Source organism: Oryctolagus cuniculus, chromosome 18, assembly GCF_051225735.1.
Source record: "Oryctolagus cuniculus isolate XC-2025 breed Fujian yellow rabbit chromosome 18, ASM5122573v1, whole genome shotgun sequence".
Lineage (NCBI taxonomy): Eukaryota > Metazoa > Chordata > Mammalia > Lagomorpha > Leporidae > Oryctolagus > Oryctolagus cuniculus.
Genome location: NC_142884.1, coordinates 62,048,583 through 62,074,138, shown reverse-complemented (window position 1 = coordinate 62,074,138; position 25,556 = coordinate 62,048,583). Strand labels below are relative to the sequence as shown.

At 48.7% G+C, this 25,556-nt stretch overlaps 1 protein-coding gene across 1 annotated transcript in view; it reads right to left on the bottom strand.

Moving 5' to 3' along the window:
- Nucleotides 1-25,556, bottom strand: part of TANGO6 (transport and golgi organization 6 homolog) — a 203,248-nt gene that overhangs the window by 167,071 nt on the left and 10,621 nt on the right. The window contains exons 3-7 of the mRNA XM_070062636.2: nt 22,654-22,770; nt 21,992-22,133; nt 21,049-21,185; nt 19,405-19,567; nt 16,626-16,708 (exon numbers count right to left, since the gene is read on the bottom strand). Of these exons, the coding sequence (XP_069918737.2) occupies nt 16,626-16,708; nt 19,405-19,567; nt 21,049-21,185; nt 21,992-22,133; nt 22,654-22,770 (642 nt within the window). The remainder of the gene's footprint in view (nt 1-16,625; nt 16,709-19,404; nt 19,568-21,048; nt 21,186-21,991; nt 22,134-22,653; nt 22,771-25,556) is intronic.

Genomic DNA, 25,556 nt, shown 5'->3' with positions numbered 1-25,556 from the left:
CGCAATGGTCCTAAGTATGAGGAATAAACGTGGGGCGGGGAGGGGGCTGGCGCTGTGGTATAGCGGGTCATCCAGGTCAGGTTATGGCTGCTCCATTTCCAATCCAGCTCTCTGCTAATGGCCTGGAGAAGCAGCGGAAGATCCCCAAGTGCTTGGGCCCTGGCACCCACGTGGGAGACCTGGAAGAAGCTCTTAGCTCCTGGCTTCAGATCAGCCCAGTTCCAACCATTAAAGCCATTTGGGGAATGAATCAGTGGATGGAAGGACTCTCTCTGTCTCTCTCTGTAACTCTTTCAAATAAATAAAATAAATCTTAAAAAAAAAAAAAAAAAAGAGGTAAACATGGTTTCTGCTTCACAGCAAATAAAACAGAAGGGAGTCCTCACGCACGCCCCCTCTCATGTCACAGACTCCAGTGCTTTGCTAAGTGTGTCCCTTGGAGATCCCCATGGAGGGGGCAGGGGAGCACCAGGAATTCAGGAAGCAGCTTACGGGGCTGTGGGTTTTGTCTCTGGCACCGCTGTGATTACCCAAAAGCACACACTGAGAGAGTGAACACAGATACAGCATTTAGATCAATTTCAGTCTCAGTTTTCTCATGTATAATGTAAGCATTAAGCGTTTGGTATAAGGACCAAGTAAGATAATCCGTGCTAAAACATTCTGTACACTATAAGCTCTGTGAAAATGCTGAATTTATTTCTAAATCTTTATTAGGTTTGATGCTACTGTGGGTGGCATTGTCTTCTTCCTTGTCTTTCACAGGAAGTGCACGTGTAGAAACACAAGCACGAGGAGCCTATCGGAATCCAACAGACTGATTCTTGCGCTGGAGGTCACCCCGGGCTGGCACCTGATCACCCCAGCCAAGGCTGGCACCGCCGAGCACCGCCCTCGCAGGCATGCCAGCGAGCCCGGCTAGCAGTGCTCCAGAACTCCTCGTGCACTCGCTGGGTGCGTGTAAGGCTCGTGAGAACAAAAAGAACAAGGCAAGTTACCTAACATAGCAAGTATTTTGGACTGCGCACGCTTTCAGAACATATTGCACAAAATGAATCTTTTTTTTAAAAAAAGTTTCCTTGAGCCAAAAGGCAACTGACAGTTTTGTGGGCACTTCTGTGCCATAGGTGCTACGACCTGACCAGACGCTCCTGTCTGATATCACACTGACAACAGGCGTGCAGCCAGGTTCCGACCCAGGTCTGCGTGGCTCACAGGTCCAGCACTCCCCAGTACTCTGCGCCAGAGCCCTGGCTGGGGAGCCGTCGGAAACCTAACACCTGCAGCCCCTGCTGCTTTGAAGGGTATTTCCTTCGACTGTAACTCAAGGTCATGGTTCAGGTATAGATGGAAATTTCCAGAAAGAATGATTTCCTTAGGGAAGGCCAAAGGTAAAAGAGAGACTTCTCACTATAAAGCCGTTTGCATTAAATTTGTCACAGATGCAAATATCAGAGAGAGAGAGAGAGAGAGATCTTCCATCTGTTGGTTCATTCTCCAAATGGCTGCAATAGCCAGGGTTGCACCAGGCCGAAGCCAGGAGCCAGGAACTCTGTTGGGTCTCCCACGCGGGTATAGCAGCCCAAACATTTGCGCCATCTTCCACTGGTTTCCCAGGTCTATTAGCAGGGAGCTGGATCAGAAGTGAAGCAGCCGAGACTAGGTGCTCATATGGGATGCTGGTGGCACAGGTGGTGGCATAACCCATTGTGCCACAAGGCCAATCCTCAAAAAAAAATTTTTTTTAAATCAAACCTGTTGGGGGGCTGGCACTGTTGTGTAGCAGGTAAAACCACCACCTGTGGTGCCAGCATCCCATATGGGCGCCAGTTCAAGTCCTGGCTGCTCCACTTCTGATTCAGCTCTCTGCCGTGGCCTAGGAAAGCAGTAGAAGATGACCCAAGTCCTTGTGCCCCTGCACCCATGTGGGAGACCCAGAAGAAGCTCCTGGCTCCTGGCTTTGGATAGGCACAGCTCCAGTTGTTGCAGCCAACTGGGGAGTGAACCAGTGAATAAAAGACCCTCCCCGCCCTCTCTCTGCCTCTCCTTCTCTCTCTGTGTAACTCTGACTTTCAAGTAAATAAATAAATCTTCAAAAAACAACATTACACCTATTGGAGTGAGTATTTGGCACAGTGGTTTGAGACACCACTTAGGACCCTTGCATCCAATATGAGGGGGGCCTGGGCTCCAGTCCCAGCTCTGCTCTGGGTCCCAGCTCCTTCTAATGTGCACCCTGGGAGGCAACGGTGATGTCTCCAGTAGCTGGGTCTCTGCTACCCACATAGGAATCTGAATGGAGTTCCTGGCTCCCATGCATCTGGGGAGTACAACAGTGGCTGGGAGATCTCTCTTACTCGGTTATTTTTTTTCTTTATCTCAAATAAAATAGATTTAAAAAATTAAAATTACATCTGTACTGAATATGTATAGATTTTTTTCTTTCTCATTATTTCCTAAACACAATGTCCTTAAAAAGTCCATTTATGGGGCCAGTGCTGTGGTGTAGCAGGTAAAGCCACCGCCTGCAGTGCCACATCCCATATGCGCACCAGTTCCAGTCACAGTTGCTCCACTTCTCATCCAGCTCTCTGCTATGGCCTGGGAAAGCAGTAGAAGAGGGCCCAAGTCCTTGTCCCCTGAACCCACATAGAAGGCCAGAAGAAGCTCCTGGCTCCTGCCTTTGGATCAGCGCAGCTCCAGATTGCAGCCACCTGGGGAATGAACCAGCAGATGGAAAACCTCTCTCGGGCTGGCGCTGTGGCTCACTTGGCTAATCCTCTGCCTGCGGCACTGGCATCCCATATGGGCACCGGGTTCTGGTCCCAGTTGCTCCTCTTCCAGTCCAGCTCTCTGCTGTAGCCCGGGAGGGCAGTGGAGAATGGCCCAAGTGCTTGGGCACCTGCACCCGCATGGGAGACGAGGAAGAATCACCTGGCTCCTGGCTTCAGATCAGCATAGCTCCAGCCATTAGCGGCCATTTGGGGGGTGAACAACGGAAGGAAGACCTTTCTCTCTCTCTCTTGCACTGTCTAACTCTATCTGTCAAATAAAAAAAAAAAGGAAAACCTCTCTCTCTCTCTCTCTACCTCTCCTTCTCTCTAACTCTGCCTTTCAAATCAATAAATAAATCTTTTTAAAAAAAAAGTCCATTTACATACCATTTACCTTGTATTAGGTATTGCTAAGTATTATAGAGATGATTTAAGACACACTCTTGGAGCTGGTGCTGTGGCATAGCAAGTAAAGCCACCGACTAAAGCGCCAGCATCCCATATGGGTGCCAGTTCGAGTCCCTCTTCTGATCCAGCTCTCTGCTATGACCTGGGATAGCAGTACAAGATGGTCCAAGTCCTTGAGTCTTTGTACCCACATGGGAGACCTGAAAGAAGCTCCTGGCTCCTGGCTTCCAATCAGTGCAGCTCCAGCCATTGTGGCCATCTGGGGAGTAAACCAGTGGATGGAAGACCTTTCTGTCTCTCTGTAACTCTTTCAAATAAATAAATAAATAAAAATGCTCTCATGAGAGGAACACATAGGTTACCAGCAAATACTATGCTATTTTCTATAAGGGACATGCACATCTGTGGATTTTGGACTCTTTGGGGGTACCCTGAACCAGGTCCTCTCAGACAGGGGACGACTGAAAGGTCTATTCAGAACAGGAGGGCTTATGCTAAGTCATTTCTAAAGGGTCTTCCAGTACCCAATTCTATTCTTTGAATTCGCTCTGTAAAACTAATTAAAGATTCAGGAAGAGGAGTCAAATGCCCAATCTGACAGAGTAACTGTAATTAGAAATTCGCTCAGATTTGATGTGGGCAAAGACTTGGATAATTAAAGTCAAGATTTCCTGAATCTGGAAAGAGAGAGATAAAATGGAAATCAGACTGTAGAAAATAAACTCATTAAGTATCTCCTGGTCGTTCCTGCTTTCAGGAAGTCTTAGGCAAGGACTGTGAAGAATACTAAAATGAAGCATTTTTCCTGCCTCAGAACCTGGCCAGGCTCATAACGGCAAGAGAATGTCCAAATAAAGAACTGAGGTAGGCATTTGGTTCAGCGCGTTAGATGCTAACTGGGACATCTGCACCCACATCTGAGTGCTGGGCTGAAATCTCAGCTCTGCTCCCAACTCCAGCTTCCTTGTAATGTGTACCTGGGAGGCAGTGGGTGACGGTTCAAGTGGTTGGGTCCATGCCACCCACCTGGGAGACATGAACTGCATAACTGGCCCCTGGATTCAGCCTGGCCCGGCTCCAAGCTATTGCAGGCAGCTGGGGAATGAGGCAGTGGGCAGATCTCTGTCTGTCTCTCTGTGTTTTGAGTTAAGTAAAATAAATAGAAAACAATAAATACAAAAGAATTGCAGTTCTCCCACTCTGTCCCAAAAGCAGTCCCTGTGTGCTCTGGGCCTCTTTCCACATCTGCAGCCAAACATACACCCCCGTACTTTCTCCCCTAGCAGAGACGGGGCACAGACACTCAGAGTCAGAGGACAGACAGCAGGGAAGCACTGCCCTAAAGGTCATTTGAGCAACAGGGCCCCTTGGTGGCTCAGCTAATTCTACCAGACAGAGGAAGGTGAGAAGTATTTATGCAGACGAAGCACAAATACTACGCTGAGTTTTCCTTCTGGTTTCACTAGGGCCTGCTCACACACCCACAGACGAAGCCACCTCCTCCAGCACTGCACAGTATTCCTGACCACGCTGCTCTACCCCCGCCACGTGTGAAGCAGCCCAGCCTGGGGACTGCTCCCACCGTCAGACCCCACTCACAGGGCTGAGGGCGCGGTCCTTTAAACTTCAAATGTGCTCATATTTTAAGGCCTTTCTAACACATGATCCTTGCCTTTTAAAGAAAGTGTACAGCACACAGCGGCCTCAACACACCTTGCGGGCCCAGCACTGTGGCATAGCAGGTAAAGCTGTTGCCTGCAATGCCAGCATCCCATATGGGTATCGGTTCAAGTCCTGGCTACTCCACTTCTAATCCAGCTCTCTATTATGGCCTGAGAAAGCAAGAGAGGATGGCCCAAGTTCTTGGGTCCCTGCACCCATGTGGGAGACCTGGAAGAAGCTCTCACTAAAGATTTATTTATTTATTTGAAAGGTAGAGTTACAGAGAAGCAGAGGCAGAGCGAGAGAGAAAGAGAGAGAGAGAGAGAGAGAGAGAGAGAGAGAGAGAGAGAGAGAGAGAGAGAGGTCTTTTGCCTGCTGTTTTACTCCCCAAATGGTTGCAATGGCTGGAGTTGGGCCAATCTGAAGCCAGGAGCATCTTCTGGGTCTCCCATATGGGTGCAGGGGCCCAAGGACTTGGGCCATTTTCCACTGCTTTCCCAGGCCATAGCAGAGAGCTAGATTGGAAGTGAAGCATCTGGGATTCAAACTGGCACCTATATGGGATTGCTGGTACTACAGGTAGTAGCTTTACCTGCAACACCCCAGCACCAGCCCCTAATCTTTTATTTCTAATTCTGGTATGGTCTTAAAAAAAAGATTTATTTATTTGAAAGGCAGAGTGACAGAAAAGGAGAGAGAGACCAAGAGATCTTTCATCTGCTGGTTCACTCCCCAGATGGCCACTAAGGCCAGGGCAGGGCCTAGTCAAAGCCAGGAACCTGGAACCCATCTGGGTCTCCCACATAGGTGCCAAGGGTCCAAACATTTGGGCAATCCTCTGCCGCTTTCCCAGGCACATTAGCAAGGAGCTGGATCAGAAGTGGTGCCTGTGGGACTTGAACCATTGCCCTGATATGAGATGCCACCTTCACAAACAGTGGCCTAAAGCACAGTGCCACAACACCATTTCCCTACCTCGGCCTTGAAAAGATCAGACAACCAGCCTGAGCATGACTGTGTGCAAAGCAAAGAAGTAGCTGGCTCCGAGGAACTCTGGGCTCTAGGGCAGTGCACGGCCGGAGTCAGCAGCTGGAGGAGGCTGGGACGACACACACACACCGGATGTCAAACTGGAAATGCCAAGCAAGGCATCAACAGAAATCAGACCTAAAGCTCCAAAGCAAGATGCCAGGCCAAGGTGAGAGCAGGTTGGGGACCACAAGGCTCGTTTTCCACGGGGAGGGCAGGGAAGGACCTGTGAGGAGACTGAATGGCGAGATTCTCAGTCAGGAGTCCCAGCCCTCAAACCATCAGTAACAAAAACACGCATAACCCAACTTAACAGTGACAAAGGAGCTCACACATTTCTCCCAAAAAGATGCAAATGGGCACAGTACATGAAAAGCCTGTATCCATAGCCATCAGGGAAAGGTAGGTAAAAATCACTATGAGATCCTATACGACTTAGCAGGACAGAAACAGGTAATAATGAGTGTTGGACAGAATGTAAGGAAATTGGGGCCAGTGCTATAGCACAGCAGGTTAAGCCGCCACCTGCAGTGCTGGCATCTCATATAGGTGTCAGTTCGTGTCTTGGCTGCTCCCCTTCCAATCCCAGATCCCTGCTAAAGCACCTGGGAAAGCAGTGGAAGATGGCCTAAGAGCTTGGGCCACTGTACCCACACAGGGGACCAGGAAGAAGCTACTGGCTCCTGCCTTCAGGTCAGCCCAGCTCCGGCCGTTGCAGCAAATTGGGGAGTGAACGAGCTGACAGAAGTTCTCACTCTCTCATGTGCACTCTTTCTCTGTAACTCCATCTTTCAAATAAACAAATAACTCTTAAAAAAAAAAAAAAAAAACAGGCTGGTGCTGTGGTGCAGTGGATAAAGCCACTGTCTGCAGTGCTGGCATCCCATATGGGTGCCAGTTCGAGTCCCGGCTGCTCCACTTCCAATCCAGCTCTCTACTATGGCCACGGAAAGCAGCAGAAGATGGCCCAAGTTCTTGGGCCCCTGCATCCACGTGGGAGACTCCAGGTTTCTGGCTTTGGATAGGCACAGCTCCAGCAGTTGCAGCCAACTGGGGAGTGAACCAGTGGATGGAAGACCTCTTTCTCTGCCTCTCCTCTCTCTGTGTAACTGACTTACAAATAAATAAATAAATCTTCAAAAAAAAAAAAAGAAAAGAAAAGAAAAGAAAAGACAACATATTGTACTAACAGGGGAAGTCCAGAGCAGAGCAGACAAATCTACAGAGACAGAAAGCAGAGTAGTAGCTGCCTGGGGCTCACGACAGAGTGGTGAGAATGGGCAATGACAGCTAAATGGATATGAGGTTTCTTTGAGAGAGGGAGTTTTGAGAAAAATATTCTAAAATAGATTGTGATGGTGGGTGTAAAACCCTATAAGTATACTAAAAGTCACTGAGCTATACTCTTTTAATGGATGGACTGTAAGTTATGTATATTCAATAAGTCTGCTAATAAACACAGAAAAGAGAGACGGGAAGAAAAAAACAGAGCTGGCCACGTTCCCAAATGCCTCTCTAAAATTAAATACCCTCTTGTTACTCAGGGAGTTGCTGTATCAATTCACCCAGCCCAGATGTTTTGCTTATTTCCTGCCTTTGAGCCGCACTCTGTCATTTCGCATTAGCAGAAAGTTAATGGAGACAACACATCCTTTGTTGCTCAGTTCTACACAGTGTTTACCATTTTCCTCCAACATACACATTTCCTCTGTTTTCCAACTGCAGCTGGGCTGCCAAAACCTTGGAGGGAGAATAATTACCCTGCTACACCCCTCCTTGGTTCCAGAATAATCCTAATGCTTGGTGCTATTAATCAAGTGTCTACAACATGCAGGAGGTTTTAAATTCACTGAACTGTTCACCAACCTAGGAGGGGGTTCCTCCCTCTCTGTGGGAGTGACAATTGGAGGATTCACAATATGAATCTGTGTGTGTGTGTGTGTGTGTGTGTTAGAGGCTAATTCCCTATTTCATTTTCTTTTTCCTATAAAGGCAGTCCACTGTCTTCCAAGGGTTACTATGAGCAGCCTGTGTCAAACTTTAGACTTGATTAGCCCCACCCCAGCCTGACCATGCTTTCAAGTCTTTCTGACATTCTACACCCAACCATTTAACAGTTTCTCATCTCAATTTTCTTTGATGGGATGGATTAAAGAGAATTTTTCTGAAACTCAGTGGAATCTTGCTTTTCAGTTCAGGGTGTTCTTGATGGTTCTACGTAATTTCTTATCTTTCTATAATCTGAGAGGCTCTTGCCTACCAATATTCAAATCTGATATAAGACCTGTCTTTTCAGGAATATATAAATGAAGCATTAAAAAAAATAAAACTAGGGGCCAGTGCTGTGGTGTAGCAGGTAAAGCCACTGCCTGCAGTGCTGGCATCCCATTGTGGGCGCCAGCTTGAGTTCCAGCTGCTTCGCTTCCAATCCAGCTCTCTGCTATGAAAGAGCAGCAGAAGACGGCCCAGGTCCTTGGGCCTCTGCCCCCATGTGGGAGCCTTGGAAGAAGCTTCAAGCTCCTGGCTTCAGATCTGCCTGGCTCCAATCATTATGGCCATTTGGTGAGTGAACTAGTGGATGAAAGATCTCTCTCTCTCTCTCTCTCTGCCTCTACCTCTCTATAATTCTGCCTTTCAAATAAATAAATCTTTAAAAATAAATAAATAAAACCAGCACTTTACTCACTAAGTCATCCCATCATGTTTTGTCTATGAGCAATTTGATTCCATATTTGTGTACCAGGGCAACCCTGTAAAGGGTATACCGTTTAAAAAAAAAAAAAAAGATCAATTTATTTATCTGAGGGGCAGAGTTAGAGAGAAGCAGAAGCAGAAGCAGAGAGAGAGAGAGAGAGAGAGAGAGAGAGAGAGAGGTTTTCCATCTGTTGCTTCACTCCCCAAATGGCCACAACAGCTAGAGTTCAGCCGATCTGAAGCCAGGAGCTTCTTCGAGGTCTCACACGTGGGTGCAGGGCCCCCAGGGATTCAGGCCATCTTCTACTGCTTTCCTAGTCCATAGCAGAGAGTTGGATTGGGAGTGGAGCAGCCAGGACTTGAATCAGCATCCATACGGGATGCCGGCACTGCAGCTGGCAGTTTTACCCTCTAGGCCATGTAGCCAGCCCCTCAGCTTTTTTTTTTTAATAGTGAAATTCCAAAAAGGTAGTGAACATTACAACTTACCAATAAAACGAGTGCTATGGAGAACAATTTTTGAATTTTTTTTCTTTTAATTTGAAAGGCAGAGAGACAGAGACAGAGATCTTCCATCTGCTGGTTTCACTTCCCAAATGTCTGCAACAGCTAGCATTTGGCTAGGTTGATGCCGAGAGCCACAGACTCAGTCTGAGTCTCCCACACGACTGACAGGGACCCAGCTACTTGAGCCATCACCTCTGCCTCCCGGGGTGGACATCAGCAGGAAGCTGGAACTGGAAGCAGTGCTAAGACTCAAATCCAGGCACTCCATCCAACATGGGATGCAAACCTCCCAAGCAGTGGCTTCACTACTACGCCAAACACCTGCTACAAATTTTGAATTTTAAGCACGATTTTTATATCTACAAATGTACTATTATCATATAGAAAAGTTAAAACAAAACTAAACAGAAACCTTCTTATCTGAAAGAACATGGCTTTAGATTTACTCCACACCCTCATATTCTACTATGGAAAGGTAGAACGGTGCAGCCACTTTGGCAAACAAGTTTGGCTGTAGCCCAGACAGTTAAACATACAGTTAACATATGATCAAGTAATTCCATTCTACATGTACGCCAAACGGAAGTCAAAATACACAAAACAACTTGTGCGTGAATGTCCACAACACCATTTTACTTACGCCAGCCAAGATACAGAGACTCAAAGTCCATCAATATGGCTACTGTGTTAACACAATGGAATACTATTTGACTACAAAACAGAATGAAGTTCTGATTCATATTACAAGGTGGATGAATCTTAACACATCCAGCTAAGAGAAAACAGGCAGACACAAAAGATCACATATTGTATGATGTTTATATTCCATTTACAGGAAACAGTCAGGGGGCTGATGCTATGGCGTAGAAGGTTAAGCCTCTGCCTGCAGTGCCAGCATCCCATATGGGCACTGGTTCAAGTTCCAGCTGCTCCACTTCTAGTCCAGCTTCCTGCTAGTGTGGCTGGGAAAGCAGCAGAGGATGGCCCAAGTGCCTGGGCCCCTGCACCCATGTGGGAGACCCGGAGGAAGCTCTTGGCTCCATCTTGGCTCAGCCAAGGCCGTTGTGGTCATTTGGGGAATGAACCAGCAGATGGAAGATCTCTCACTCACTCTCTCTTTCCCTCTGTATCTCTTTCAAATAAATAAATAAAGTCTTTAAAAAAAAAAAAAAAAAAGGAAATGGTCAGAGTAGGCAAATCTATAGAGACAGGAAGTACAGAAGTAGTTACCCGAGGACTGGAACACAGGGAAGAAGCAGGGAAGAATTCAGGAGAGTGTGGCTGAGTGGTGTGGGGTTTCCTTTTTGGAAAACGAAATGTTCCAAAACTGGTTGTAATGACAGAATACAGGGGCAGGTATTTGGTACAGCACTTAAGATACTGCTTGGGGTGCCTGCCTCACATATCAGAGTATCTATGTTCAAGTCTCAGCTCTGCTTCTAATTCTAGCTTCCTGCTCACGTGCCCCCTGGGAGGCTGGAGGTATTTGGGTCTCTGCCACCCATGTGGGAGACCCAGAAGAGTTCTAGGCTCCCGGCTTCAGCCTAGCTCAGACTTGGCTGTTACAGGTATTTGGGGAGCAAACCAGTAGATGGGATATCTCTGTGTCTCTCTACCTTGGAAATCAAAAAAAATTTAAATGATGCTTGTGCAAATTTATGAAAATACAAAAAAGGTATTTGCGGGGGGAGGGGTCAGCACTGTGGCATAGCAGGTAAAGCTGCTGCCAGAAGCGCCAGCATCTCATATGAGCGCCAGTTTAAATTCCAGATGTTCCGCTTCCAACCCAGCTTCTGCCTGGCCCAGACCCTGCTGTTGCGGCCATTTGGGGAGTAAAAATGAAAGATTCTCCCTCTGTCTGCAACTCTACCTTTAAAATACATAAATAAATCTTTACAAAAAAAAAAGCTTGAGGCCGGCACTGTGGCATAGCAGGTAAACCTGCCACCTGCAGTGGCAGCATCCCGTATGGGCACTGGTTCGAGTCCCAACTACTCCACTTCCGATCCAGCTCTCTGCTATGGCCTGGGAAAGCAGTAGAAGATGGCCCAAGTCCTTGGGCCCCTGTGTGGGAGACTAGGAAGAGGCCCCTGGCTTCAGATTGGCGCAGCTCCAGCCGTTGCAGCCATCTGGGGAGTGAACCAGTGGATGGAAGACCTCTCTCTCTACGCCTCTCCTTCTCTGTGTAACTCTTTCACATAAAAAAAAAAAAAAAAAAAAGCCATGGGTTTGTATACTTTAAGTCGGTGAATTGTATAACATGTTAATTTTATCTCAATAAAGCTGTTTTTTAAAAGAAAGGTTTACTTTTACATCCAAATTTTCATCAACTGATCAATGGAAAAACAAACTGTGGTATAGTTCTACATGGAATATTATCTAGCAATAAAAAGGGACAAAACACTAATTTGTGCAACAATCTGGATGAATCCCAGAAACACTGTGCTGAGTGACAGCAGCTACACCCAGGAGAACCAGTGTGGCACAATGCCCTGATATAAAGTAGCTACGCAAAGGCAAATCCACTGCACACACAACAGGCTGCTGGTGGCCTGGAGTTATAGGAACAGGACGCAACCATAAATGGCACAGGGATCCGTTATGGAGGGAGAAAACGCTCTAAAATTCACCAATTTATGAACTCACTAAAAATCATAAATTGTATATTTGAAACTGATCATGTTATAGCATATGGTTTACATATACCTCAATTAGTTGCCTTTTTTTTTTTAAAGATTTATTTTACTTATTTGAAAGACAGAGTTATAAAGAGAGGTAGAGCCAGAGAGAAAGAGGTCTTCCATCCACTGGTTCACGCCCCAAATGACTGCAACAGCCAGAGCTGAGCTGATCCAAAGCCAGGAGCCAGGAGCCAGGAGCCAGGAGCTTCTTCCGGTTCTCCCACATGGGTACAGGGGCCCAAGGACTTGGGCCATCTTCTACTGCTTTTCCAGGCCATAGCAGAGAGCTAGATCAGAAGTGGAGCAGCCGGGACTTGAACAGTGCACATATAGGATGACAGCACTGCAGGCAGTGGATTTAACCCACTGCACCACAGCGCGGGCCCCCTCGATCACTTAATTATGTGTGTTTTTGTTTTTGTTTTAGTTTTAGTTTTTTTGCAAAGCAGAGTGAACAGTGAGAGAGAGAGACAGAGAAAGGTCTTCCTTTTTCTGTTGGTTCACCCCTCAACGGCCACTGTGGCTGGCGCGCTGCGGCTGGCACACCACATTAATCTGAAGCCAGGAGCCAAGTGCCTCTCCTGGTCTCCCATGTGGGTGCAGGGCCCAAGTACTTGGGCCATCCTCCACTGCACTCCCAGGCCACAGCAGAGAGCTGGACTGGAAGAGGAGCAACCGGGACAGAACCGGTACCCTGACCAGGACTAGAACCCGGTGTGCCAGCACCGCAGGCAGAGGATTAGCCTATTGAGCCGCGGTGCCGGCCTCAATTAGTTAAATCTACAAAAAAATATTTACTCTAGGGGCCAGCACTGTGGCGTAGTGGGTAAAGCCACTGCCTGCAATGCTGGCATTCCATATGGGCGTCGGTTCGAGTCCTAGCTGCTCCTCTTCTGATCCAACTCTCTGCTATGGCCTGGGAAAGCTGCAGAAGATGGCCCAAGTCCTTGGGCCCTTGTACCCACATAAGAGACCTAGAAGAAGCTCCAGGCTCCTGGCTATGGATTGGCCCAGTCTGGTTTGGCCATTGCAGCCATTTGTGGAGTGACCCAGTGGATGTAAGACCTCTTTCTCTGCCTCTGCCTCTCTGTAACTCTGCCTTTCAAATAAATAAAAATAATAAAACAACTATTAAAAATTTATTTATTTATTTTGAAAATCAGAGTTACAGAGAGGGAGGGAGAGGGGAAGAGAGAGTGAGATCCTCATTCTGTTAGTTCACTCCCCAGATGGCCAAAATGGCCAGCACTGACCAGGATGCAGGAGCATCCTTCAGGTCTCCCAAGTGGGTGGCAGGGGCCCAAACACTTGGGCCATCTTCTGCTTCCCAAGCCATTAGCAGGGAGCTGGATGAGAAGCAGAGAAGGCACACGCCGGAACCCACATGGGATGCTGGCATTACTGGTAGCAGGTTTACCCCTGTGTCACAATGCCAGCCTTCCAGCTGCTCTACTTTCAAACCAGCGCCCTGCTAATGTGCCTAGGAAAGCAGTAGAAAATGGCCCAAGTGCTTGGGCTCCTGCCACCTCCGTGGGAGACCCAGGTGAAATTCCTGGGCCATTTGGGGAGTGATGAAATCTCTCTCTGTGTGTGTAATTCTGCCTTTCAAAAAAATACATAAATCTTTAAAAAAATTTTTATTAAAAGATTCAATTTACTTATTTGAAAGATAGAGTTACAGGGAGAAGCAGAGACAGAGAGGGAGGGGTCTTCCATCTTCAGGTTCACTCCCCAGACGGCCTTTTTGGCCAGAGCTAAGCCAATCCGAAGCCAGGAGCCAGAAGCTTCCTCCAGGTCTCCCACAGAGGTGCAGGGGCCCAAGGACTTGGGTCATCCTCTGCTGCTTTCCCGGGCACATTAGCAGAGTGCTGGATTGGAAATGGAGCAGACGGGACTAAGCTAAGTATTGGCTGTACAAGTGTTTACCCTTCATAATTTTTTTCAGTGTTCGAACTATTTCCTGAAAAACTAAATTTTAAAAATGTTCTTGAACTTGAATTTGCTGCAGTAGAAAAGAAAGACAGAATATAAATTTTACTATTGAGCTAAGATTCAGATGTCACATAATTCACCCTTTTACACTTGATCTTAGCCAAAACGCTGAGAAGCGATATAACTCACTCTTAAAACTGTGCAATTCAGTGCTTTGTAGTGCAGTCACGAGACTGGGCTACCATCACCACTAATTCCAGAACATCCTTACCACCACAAAAAGAAGCCTGACACCCATCAGAACTCCCAGCTCCCCAGCCCAGGGCCCAGCCTCTGGCGACCACGAATCTACGTTGCTTCCTAGGAATTTGCCTATCTGGACATGTCACGTCAATGGGATCACACAACACGTGGTCTTTTATGTCTGGCTTCCTTCACCTCTCCTAGCTTGTTAGTATTTACTGATGCTGTAGAGCGTACATACATGCTTCATTCCTTTTCAGTGTTGGAAACAGTCCACTGTATGGATATATTCTATCTGCTTATATCTTCAGTGGTTGATAGATATTCTGGTTATTTCCACATTCTGGTTGTTATGAATATGCTGTTACTAACATATATGTATGAGTTTTGCATGTCTGTGTTTTCATTTTCCCTTGAGTATACACTTGGAAATCATTGAGTCATATTACAACTCCATATTTCACTATTTGGGGGACTACCAATGCATCATTTTACAAAGAATATAACCCTGGGACCAGCGCTGTGGTGTAGAGGGAAAAGCCCCAACCTGCAGTGCCAGCATCCCATATGGGCGCCAGTTCAAGTCCCGGCTGCTCCACTTCTGATCCAGCTCTCTGCTATGGTCTAGAAAAGAAGTAGAAGGTGGTCCAAGGCCTTGGGGCCCTGCACCAGTGTAGGAGACTTGGAATAAGCTCCTGGCTCCTGGCTTCGGATCGGTGCAGCTCTGGCCATTGCAGTCATCTGGGGAGTGAACTGGCAGATAGAAGACCTCTCTCTCTCTCTGCCTCTCTGTAACTCTGCCTATCTCATAAGTAACAAATAAATCTTTAAAGAAAAAAAAAAAAGAATATAATTCTGAAAGCTGTCTACCAATGCAAATATTTTCAATAGTAAAATATTACCATAAATTATCAAGATAAACTTTAAAAAGAGCATTTATCCCAGCTCCAATTGGCCCTAACAAAAACAAATTCCATTTTTGTTCAGAAATATATATTCTGTATGTATATGATTACAGAGGCAGGGGCTGTGGTGGAGCAGGTTAAACAGGGCAGGACAGCCCAAGTACTTGGGTCCCTGCCAGCCAGGTGGGAGACCTGGAAGAAGCTCCTGGATCCTGGCTTCAACCTGGTCCAGCCCTGGCCATTGCAGCCACTTGGAAAGTGAACCAGCGAATGGAATCAATCTCTCTCTTTCCTTTTCTCTCTCTGGAACTCTCTCAAATAAATAGATAAATAAATAGATACACCTTTAACAAAGATTATAATATAGAGAACATACAAATCATACATATTTTTTCATTTTCATCTGCAGGATTCTCTTATTCAGACTTACTTCATTATGCTAGTGATTACTATCAAACAGTATAAAGTAGGGGCTGGTATTATGGTATAGTGGTTTAAGCCACTGCTTGTGATGACAGTACCAGTTCAAGTCCCTGCTGCTTCACTTTTGAGCCAGCTCCCTGTTAATGCACCTAGGAAAGCAGTGGATGATGGCCCAAGTACTTGAGCCCCTGACAGCCACATGGGAGACCCGGATGGAGCTCCAAGCTCCTGGCTTCAGTCTGGCCCAGTCTCTATCATTGTAGCCATTTAGGGAGTGAACCAGCAGATGGAAGAACTCTCTGTCTCCCCCTCTGTCTCTCTGTTACTCTGCCATTCAAATAAACAAATAAAACATTTTCTTAAAAATGTTATAAAAGGCCGGCGCCGTGGCTCACTAGGCTAATCCTCCGCCTTGCGGCGCCGGCACACTGGGTTCTAGTCCCAGTCAGGGCGCCAGATTCTGTCCCGGTTGCCCCTCTTCCAGGCCAGCTCTCTGCTGTGGCCTGGGAGTGCAGTGAGGATGGCCCAAGTGCTTGGGCCCTGCACCCCATGGGAGACCAGGATAAGTACCTGGCTCCTGCCATCGAATCAGTGCGGTGCGCCGGCCACGGCAGCCATTGGAGGGTGAACCAACGGCAAAGGAAGACCTTTCTCTCTGTCTCTCTCTCTCACTGTCCACTCTGCCTGTCAAATAAATAAATAAATAAATAAAATAAAAATAAAAATGTTATAAAGCATATTCACAATTAGCACAACTTTAGACAGCTGGAAATGCCTCTGCCAATTTCTACAGAAGACACTTTCACTAGTGGGATGTGCAATCAGAGATCTAAACCATTTTAACAATCAAAGTAAATGATGAGGGGCCAGTGCTGTGGCGCAGCAGGTTAAAGCCCCAGCCTGCAGTGCCAGCATCCCATATGGGCGCCGGTTTGAGTCCCAGCTGCTCCTCTTCTGATCCACTCTCTGCTATGGCCTGGGAAAGCAGCAGAAGATGGCCCAAGTCCTTGGGCCCCTGCAACCACGTTGGGGATCCAGAAGAAACTCCTGGCTCCTGACTTCAGATCACTCAACTCTGGCCATTGTGGACATCTGGGGAATGAACCAGTGGATGAAAGACCTCTCACTGTCTCTGTCTGTACCTCTCTCTGTAACTCTTTCAAATAAATAAAAATAAATCTTAAAAAGAAAAAAGTAAATTATGAAACTCAGTGTTTTTTTAGGTCTGTTCACTAAAAAAAGATTTTACAGCTTGGACCTTAAAATTAGTCATTCCAGTTCCTGAAACAGCAGCTGAAACACAAAATTATTTTAGAAGACCAGATCCAAGTATTAGCTAAAAACATTAGTTAGGTTGAATTACTAACCTTAAACACATCTTCAACACATCTACTAAGTTCTTCTTCTGTTACCAAAACGGTCCCTGGCGTCACATCACTCTCCAGAATCTCTAAAGAACAAAAACGTCAGTTACAGACAGTCAACACCTCATCATAAAGGAGACATTAAGCCTGAAGAATACATTTTATGAGAGGATTTAGTCAGTCAGCTGAGACCAGACAATCCGCGTGACTACCACTGCACAATGTGGCCTCCCAGACAAGCCCCCAAGCAGATCAAGTCATCTGCTGCCTTCCCAGAGTGCACACTAGCAGGAAGCAGCATAGCCAGGACTTGACCCGGGTGCTCCAGGATGGGATTGGGCATCCCAGGCGGCAGCTTGACCACTACCCCACACATTCACCCCCAAGAGGTTATTAACACATGAATTAGACAAAGGAACTACTAGACCCTATTCCTGGAGCAATACTTTATTTATTGGAGAGTATGCTGATTCTAAACTAGATTTACATCAAAACTATAAAGGAACTTTAATTATTTACTCAAATGTCACATATAATTTCCTTTTCCCCGAGTTCAGCTAAGCACAATTACTTTCTCCTTGTACACAACCCAGAAAAATCCACACGGTGAACGACTTCCATGAATTCTACCCAGAACAAATTTTTTTTTCAAAAATGTATGGATTTGGGGGCCGCTGCTGTGGCGTAGTGGGTAAAGTCACTGCCTGCATTGCCAGCACCCTATATGGGTGCCAGTTCAAGACCTGGCTACTCACTTCCAATCCAGTTCTCTGCTGTGGCCTGGGAAAGCAGTAGAAGATGGCCCAAGGCCTTGGGACCCCACACCCGCCTGGGAGACCCAGAAGCTCCTGTCTCCTGGCTTCAGATCAGCATAGCTCTGGCCATTGCAGCCATTTGGGCAGTGAACCAGCAGATGGAAGAACCCTTTCTCTGTCTCTCCTTCTCTCTAATTTTGCCTTTCAAATAAATTAATTAAAAAAAAAAAAAAAAAAAAAAAACACGTGAAATTGAGGTAAGAATCATCAATGGATACGAAGCCACAGGATGAAGGGAACTCACAAGTGCTCCGTCCATCACCCACTGGCCACTTACTGGTCACCTTAACCACCGACAGGGGGAAGGTGTTGTTAGCCATGAAGAACTCTGGCTGCTACCACCTTAACTGGATGATGCAATTTCTCACCTGCTATCTCTAAGCTGGCAGTGTGTGCTCCTCCTACATAGCATTTCTAACAAAACGCCTAACCTGGATGGAAACAGGAGGAATCAAGCAGAGGAACATGCTAAAACCCAGGCTCTCCAAAAATGTCCTGGTGAAAAACAAACAAAACACCATGGAACTAGCCTATTTAAAAAAACAAAATTTAAGTTCATCTATTTGAGTGGCAGAAAAACAGACAAATAGATCCCCCATCTGCTGGTTCATTCCCCAAATGCCCACGGAGGCCTGGCCTGAGCTGAGCTAAAGCTGGGAGCTCGAAACTCAATCCAGGTTTCCCACGTGCGTGGCAGGAACCCAACTACTCAAGCCATCATCACTGCCTCTGACCCTCTGCACCAGCAGGGAGCCGGCATCAGAAGCGGAAGCCAGGTATGGAATCCAGGTACCCTGGTAGGGAACGCAGCTGTCTTAACCTGCATTAAAGGAGACTAACAAGACAGAACAAGTAGAGTTAGTGCATGGCTCTTGCTAGGACTCTAGAGTTCTAAAAAGTAGCTGTAGGGTGGGTGCTTAGTCTGTGGGTAAGACGCCTATGGGGACGCCTGCATCCCATGTCAGAGCACCTGTGTCAAGTCCCAGGTCTGTTCCCAATTCTACCTTTCTGCTACTGCGCACCTTGGGAAACTGAAGATAGCTTGGATGGTTGGGTCCCTGCTGCCCACACGGGAGACCCAGATTGAGTTCCGCCTCCTGGCTTCAGCCTGACTCAGCCTTGTTTGTTTAGGTATTTGAGGGAGTGATTCAGTAGATGAGAGATCTGTCTCTCTGTCTCTCTGCCTTTCAAATAAAGATACAAGCAGCTATGGGGCCAGACATTTATCCTAGTGATTAACCATTGGTTGGGTCACCCCCGTCCCATTCTGAAGTGCCTAGGTTTGAGTCCCAGCTCTGCTCTAGAGTCCAGCTTCCCGCTAATGTGCATTCTGGGAGGTGGCAGGTGACAGCTTAAACAGTTAGGTTCCTGCCACCCAAGAGGGAGTCCTGGATTTAGTTCCTTGCTGACTCAGCCTGGCTATTATGGGTATCTGGTGAATGAACCAGCAGACAGCAGCTGTCTTGCCTGTCTCTTTCTTTTTCTGCCTCTCTGACCCTCAAACAACAAAGTAAGCAAATTAAAATTTAACATAGTTATAAAAGAAAGTATTGGAACACTGAGAGACATTTGATAGAATCTGCACATCAGATGGGAGTATTGTATGTGATCATCGCATTGTGTTATGTAGGAGACACTTTTCTTTGGAGATGCACGCTGAAGTATCCCAATCTCTATAACCAACTGTCAAGTGCTCCAAGAAAAACAGGTTTACGTGTGAAGACAGACATGAAGAAAACAAGTGTGGTCAGAATGTGAACAGCTGGTCAACCTAGGGGAAGTGTTCATGGGTGATCCAACGTACTCTTCTTGAAATTTCCATGAAGTAAATTGTCCAAAATAAAAAGTTGAGGGGGAAAAGTGAAATTAGATGCTGAACTACCATACACCTAAATCATTTGAATCTGAAAAGGCAGAAGAAGATCCATGAGAGGCGAACCACCCAGCTCCCAGACCCCCTTCTTCACCTGCTGTGTTCACACATCGGTGAAGAGGTGCTAGCATTGGCTGGAGCAGGTATTTTGCTGCCAACTGCGGGCATTCTCTCGACATGGTTATGAAGGTGGTGGTGGCAACTCTCTGAAATTGTCGTGCTGTCAACTTATCTTGAAAGTGAAATAAATCCAGAATCTAGAAGAAAAAAGCATTCATTTGTTAAAGCCAAAAAAATGAACTTATTGCAGTAACACTGATTTGGTAGAATTTTTTTCTTTTTCTTTCAAGATTTATTTATTTAAAAGGCAGAGTTACTGAGAGAGAGGGATAGAGAGTGAGCAAGATCTTCCATCCGCTGATTCACTCCCCAAACAACTGCAACAGCCAGGTCTGGACCAGGTGGAAGGCAGGAGCCAGGGATTCCACCCAGTCTCCCACATGGGACCCACACGGGCGGTAGGAGCCAGGCACCTGAGCCGTCACTCACTGCCTTCTCATGCACGTTAGCAAGAAGCTGGATTGGAAGCAGCTGGGACTCAACCTGGCGCTTCAGTAATGGATGCGGTGTTGCAAGTGGAGGCTCGACCCACAGCACCACAGCACTATTGTAAGTTTTAAGGAATAAAATTAAAGTCTTCCAAATCACCATAAACATGTTTGATATATTTCTTTCCAATACATTTTCTGTATAATTGTTTTTCTTTTTTAATTAAGACCATACCTAATATTCTGTCTTGTTGAAACCTTCTGATGTTGTTATAAATTCCTTAAAAAATCATCATTTTCAAGCTGCCTGTAAGAATTTGCTGTTACTCTCTAATTTCCAGACATTGTTTTTCCACCAAATTTTGTCATTATGAATAGCACTGCCCAGTGAAATCACTGCTCAAGGATGGCTGTGTCTGCACTTCCCCAGAGAGAAGCTGTTTTAGTCCCATTTAGGGCAGGCATCTGGCACAGCCGTCACAATGCTGCTTGGAATGCCCACATTCCACATCAGAGTGCCAGGTTCACAGCCTGGCCACTCCACTTCTGATCCAGCTTCCTGCGGATGCGTACTTCTTGCTAATGTCCAGGAGACAGCAGATGTTTGCTGGAGTACTTGGTCCCTGCCACCCATATGGGAGACCAGGACAGACCTCCTGGCTCCTGGCTTTGGCCTAGCTCAGGCCTGGCCATTGCGGCTATCTGGGAAAAGAAGTAGTAGATAGAAGATCTCTGTCTCTCTATTTGTGTGTATTTCTCTTGTTGCTCTTTCAAATAAATTTTAAAAACAACAACAACAACAACAAAATAACAAGCCTATCTCTCTTCAAAGAGTCCCTGGGTTTGACTCCCACTCTGACTCCTGACTCCAACTTCTCGCTAATACAGGAGAAGGCAGTGGTGATGGTTCAGGTAACTGGATTCCTGCCGCCCTCATGGGAGACATGGACCAAGTTCCTGGCTCCCAATCCTGTCTCCGGCCAACGCCCAGTTGTTGCAGTCATTTGAGGAGTGAACCAGCAGATGGGAACTCTCTGTCTCTTTGCCTTTCAGAAAGCAAGGCAGAAGAAGGGCCTCTCTGAACCATGAACTCCATCATGGCACTGCTTTCTGTCCACAGTGGAGGGACACGAAAGCTCTCTCCTGGAGGAAGCAGATAAGCCCCGCAGAGCCCAAGAAACAGCATTTACCTGAGGGCAGATATCCCTGTAGTAAGCCTCTGGTGAGAGGCACTGCTGGGGACAAGAAGCCAGAATCTTTGCCATCAGGTCACACTTCTTCCAGTCGGCGGCCGTCGCCTCAGCATCACTCCCGCCAGCTGCCCCGGCTGCCACAGCGAGAGAGGCGTCAAACACTCAGAGCGGTGCTCCGCACGAGGCCCCAGTGACAGAGGGGCCTGAAAACGCAGGGAGAAAAGTGTTTCTTTCCCCTGCTGACAACTGCCGATGCCCTTGGACGACCTCCCTCTCCGCACTTTCCTTTCGATGCCGGCTTCTGTTCGGAGAAAACCGGCACATAACCACGGCAGGGTCACCCATGGGACTGCAACGTCAGCTTCTCAGAGTTAGCTGCTATTACCATTCTCTGCACAGATCAGTTCACCCAGACTACCTGAAACCACAGCCATGCAGGAACAGGGACAAGATTTATCATCTTAAATGATCCTACAAAGGGGCAGAATACGAGGCAGGCGTGTGGCCTAGCAATGCAGTCGCCACTTGTGCACCATTCCCAAGCCCAGCCTCCTGCTAAAGTACTCGGGTCCCTGCCCCACGTGGGAGACCCTGATGGAATTCCAGACTTCTGGCTTGGGCTTGGCCTGGCCCCGGCCAGTGAATCAGGGGATAGAAGACTGACCTCTGTCTCTCCCTCTCCCCTTCTTTCTCTGTCTCTTTGCCTTTCAAACAAGTTAAATAAAGTTTAAGAAAGCAAACAAAAGACTCCTTTACAGAAGTCTCTCCAGCATTACTTTCAAGAAAGCAGGAAAAACAGCAAGAAAACAAGTTTGTTCCAAAAAGCAGCTCACTAAGGAGCCCCCGGGTTTCAGCTCCCTGTCTGTCTGAAGGCAAACGCGGATACCCCCGGCTTGCCTCAGGATCTGACTCAAAGGGAAACAGGGCCCAAGTTTCTCACCTCCTGCTCCTTCCAACATGCCCCGCACCACCGCCTGCACGCCACGGGGCCGCATCAGCCTTTCAGAGAGCAGCTGCCCACAGAGACGCCGCAGCCACGCCGGGGCCCGGGCTCCAGGCTGTGTCTTCCCATCTGTGCAGGACTGAAAACAGGAAGTGGAAGGTGTGAGCCCTGAATGGTCTCCACACGTGCACACCGAGTCGTGCTGACGTCATGGACCTCAGAGAGCAGCTTTTCCTTACAAAAGGAAAAAGGACGGGCCTGTGCCGTGGCTCACTAGGCTAATCCTCCACCTAGCGGCAACGGCACACCAAGTTCTAGTCCCGGTCAGGACGCTGGATTCTGTCCCGGTTGCCCCTCTTCCAGGGCAGCTCTCTGCTGTGCCCAGGGAGTGCAGTGGAGGATGGCCCAGGTGCTTGGGCCCTGCACCCCATGGGAGACCAGGAGAAGCACCTGGCTCCTGAATTCAGAGCAGCCTATGGAGCCATGGCGCCAGCCGTATCACTTAGTTTTACAAACACCGTTTAATGATCTGGAAGATGAAGTAAGGCTCAACCCAACCATGAAACCGGGAACTAATGCTATTTAATTTTTCAGGAAGAGAAGACAGCATGCCACAAGTCATGAATGATTCACCCACAAGAATGCCCAGGCTGCAGTACCTGGGGGGATCCTCTCTGGAGAATGAGTAATTCCCGGACTGCTAACGGCTGATACACTTGGTCCAAGATGTCTCTCAAGGCCTCCCTGGAAAGGGTTCTTTCCTCTTCCGTTAAAACCTAAAAGAAAAACACACCTGGCTTTACTGGAGTATCAACCAGGCAGACGATAGAAGGCAAAGTTTCACAACACTGCACAACGGCACCTGTGCTTCCAAAACACTCCTGGCCCTCTCTCCGTCACTCGCCCACCCCACACCTGGGCAGGAGACGTGACTGCGCCTACGCCCAGCTGCGCATGCACACTCTGCTCTGCCTTCCTGCACGTTCTACAGAGGCAAATCCCCTGCCGGGGGCGCAGGGCAGTTCTGCAGTGAGCAGCGCTTGTCCGATTCTGCAGCGCACAGTCAGGAAGACTGGGCCCCACCAGCAGGCCACATCCTCCACCCCCACCTCTATGAGCAACACAGCTGTCTCTGGGGCTTCTCCTCTCTCGTCCTGTTACCTGTGTTTTAACTCATGCGGAACGTGGGCAGCAAATAGTGCTTGGGGGACCCACGTAGCCTGGCCCACTTTGGTCATCACTAACCGAACGGGCAGCAGACTCTGTTACAGCAGCAGCCACAAGGACCCCGCCCGGCTTCCCCTCCCGCGCCCCCTTCTGTCCGCTCGCCTCCCGCCTTCCCACTCGGTTGTCTCCGTGTGCTTCCCTGTTCATCCTCTCTCCTGCATGAGGCCCAGCGGCACCGCCTGGCCTCGCCCACAGTCACAAGCCCGTCCCGCTGCCCCTCTCAGGGAGGCACCGGCAGTGGGCACTGCCAGGACTGCAAGCTCCGGCCACTGCCGCCACCTGGGGAATGGACCAGCGGATGATGATCTCTCTCTCTCTCTCTCTCTTTCTCTCCCTCTCTGTAACTCTGCCTTTCAAATAAGTAAATAAATCTTACAAAAAACAAAGAAGAAGAAAAGCAAAGGTCACGTCCTACGCTTCTGTAAGCCCCACAGCGACTTCCCCAGTGCAGGTGCTCAGCTGCTCACTGACCTAACACTGGCCACGACCACGCGGCATTGTGCAGCGTGCTAGGACGCCGCGTGGTTTACCCCCAATCCTCCCAGGGACCAACAGCTTCTCCATGAGCACTGCCAGGGACAGGGCCAGGCACTCTGCACACACCGTCCTTCACCCCCCCCACCACCTTCCGAGGCAGGCATCGGCAAACACCTCTTATTAAAGAGGACAAAGAGCCTTAAGGACACTGCCTGCAACAGCTGTCCCACCACACGACCGGGGCAGGAGAAAACAACTCCCCGTGCGCCCAGCACACAGAGCCGCCAACCTCCCCTCCCAGGAGGGTTGCCTGTCCACCACGCGTGCTCTCAATCAGCGCCATTCTGAAGACCTAACCACCACCCACTCACACCCCCCACACACACCCACACACACACCCCCACACACATACCCCACATACATACCACACACACACACACACCCCCCACACATACCACACACACCCCCACCACACACACCCCACACACACACACCCACACACACCCCCACACACACCACACACACACCCCCCACCCACACACATACCCCACACACACACACCCCACACACACATACCCCCCCACATATACCCCACATACCCCCCACACCCCACACACACATACACACCCCCACATACACACATACCCCCCACACACATACACACCCCCACATACACACATACCCCACACACACACACACATATACCCCACACACACACCCACACACATACCCCCCACACACCCCCACACACCCCCCACACACATACCACACACACACCCCACACACCCCCACACAACCCCCACACACACCCCACTCACACACACCCCCACACACAACCCCCCACACCCCCACACCCCCACACACATACCCCCACACACACCCACACCCACACACACCACATACCCCGCACACATACCACACACACACACCCACACACATACCACACACACACCCCCCCACACACCCCACACACATACCACACATACCCCCACCCCCACCACAAACACCCCACACACACACCCCCCACCCACACACCCCCCCACACACACACCCCCCACACACCCACCACACACACACACCCCACACACATACCACACACACACCCCCACACACACCCCACACACACACCCACACACACCCCACACACACACCCACACACACATACCCCACACACACCCCCCACACACATACCACACACACATACCCCCCACACACACACACCCACACACACCCACCACACACACACACACACCCACACATACCCACACACATCCCCCCCCACACCCCACACACATACCACACACATCCCCCCCCACACATACCCCACACACATACCCCACACACCCCCCACACACACCCCCACATACCCCACCCACACACACCCCACCCACACACATACCCCCCCACACACACCCCCCACACATATCACACACACCCCCACCCCCACCATACACACATACCATACCACACACACACCACACCCCCCACATTCCCCCTCCACACCCCACACACATACCCCCCCACACACACCCCACACACATACTACACACACACCCCACACCCCCACACATACACCCCCACACACATACCCCCCATACACCCCCACCCCCCCCACCCCCCCACCCCCCCACATACCCCCCCACACCCCACACACATACCCCACACACACACATACCACACACACCCCCACCACACATATACCCCCCCACACACACCCCATACACACCCCCACCCCACCATACACACATACCATACCACACACACCACACCCCACACACCCCTCCACACACACCCCCCACACACACCCACACAATCCCCACCCCCACCATACACACACACCACACCCCCACACATACCC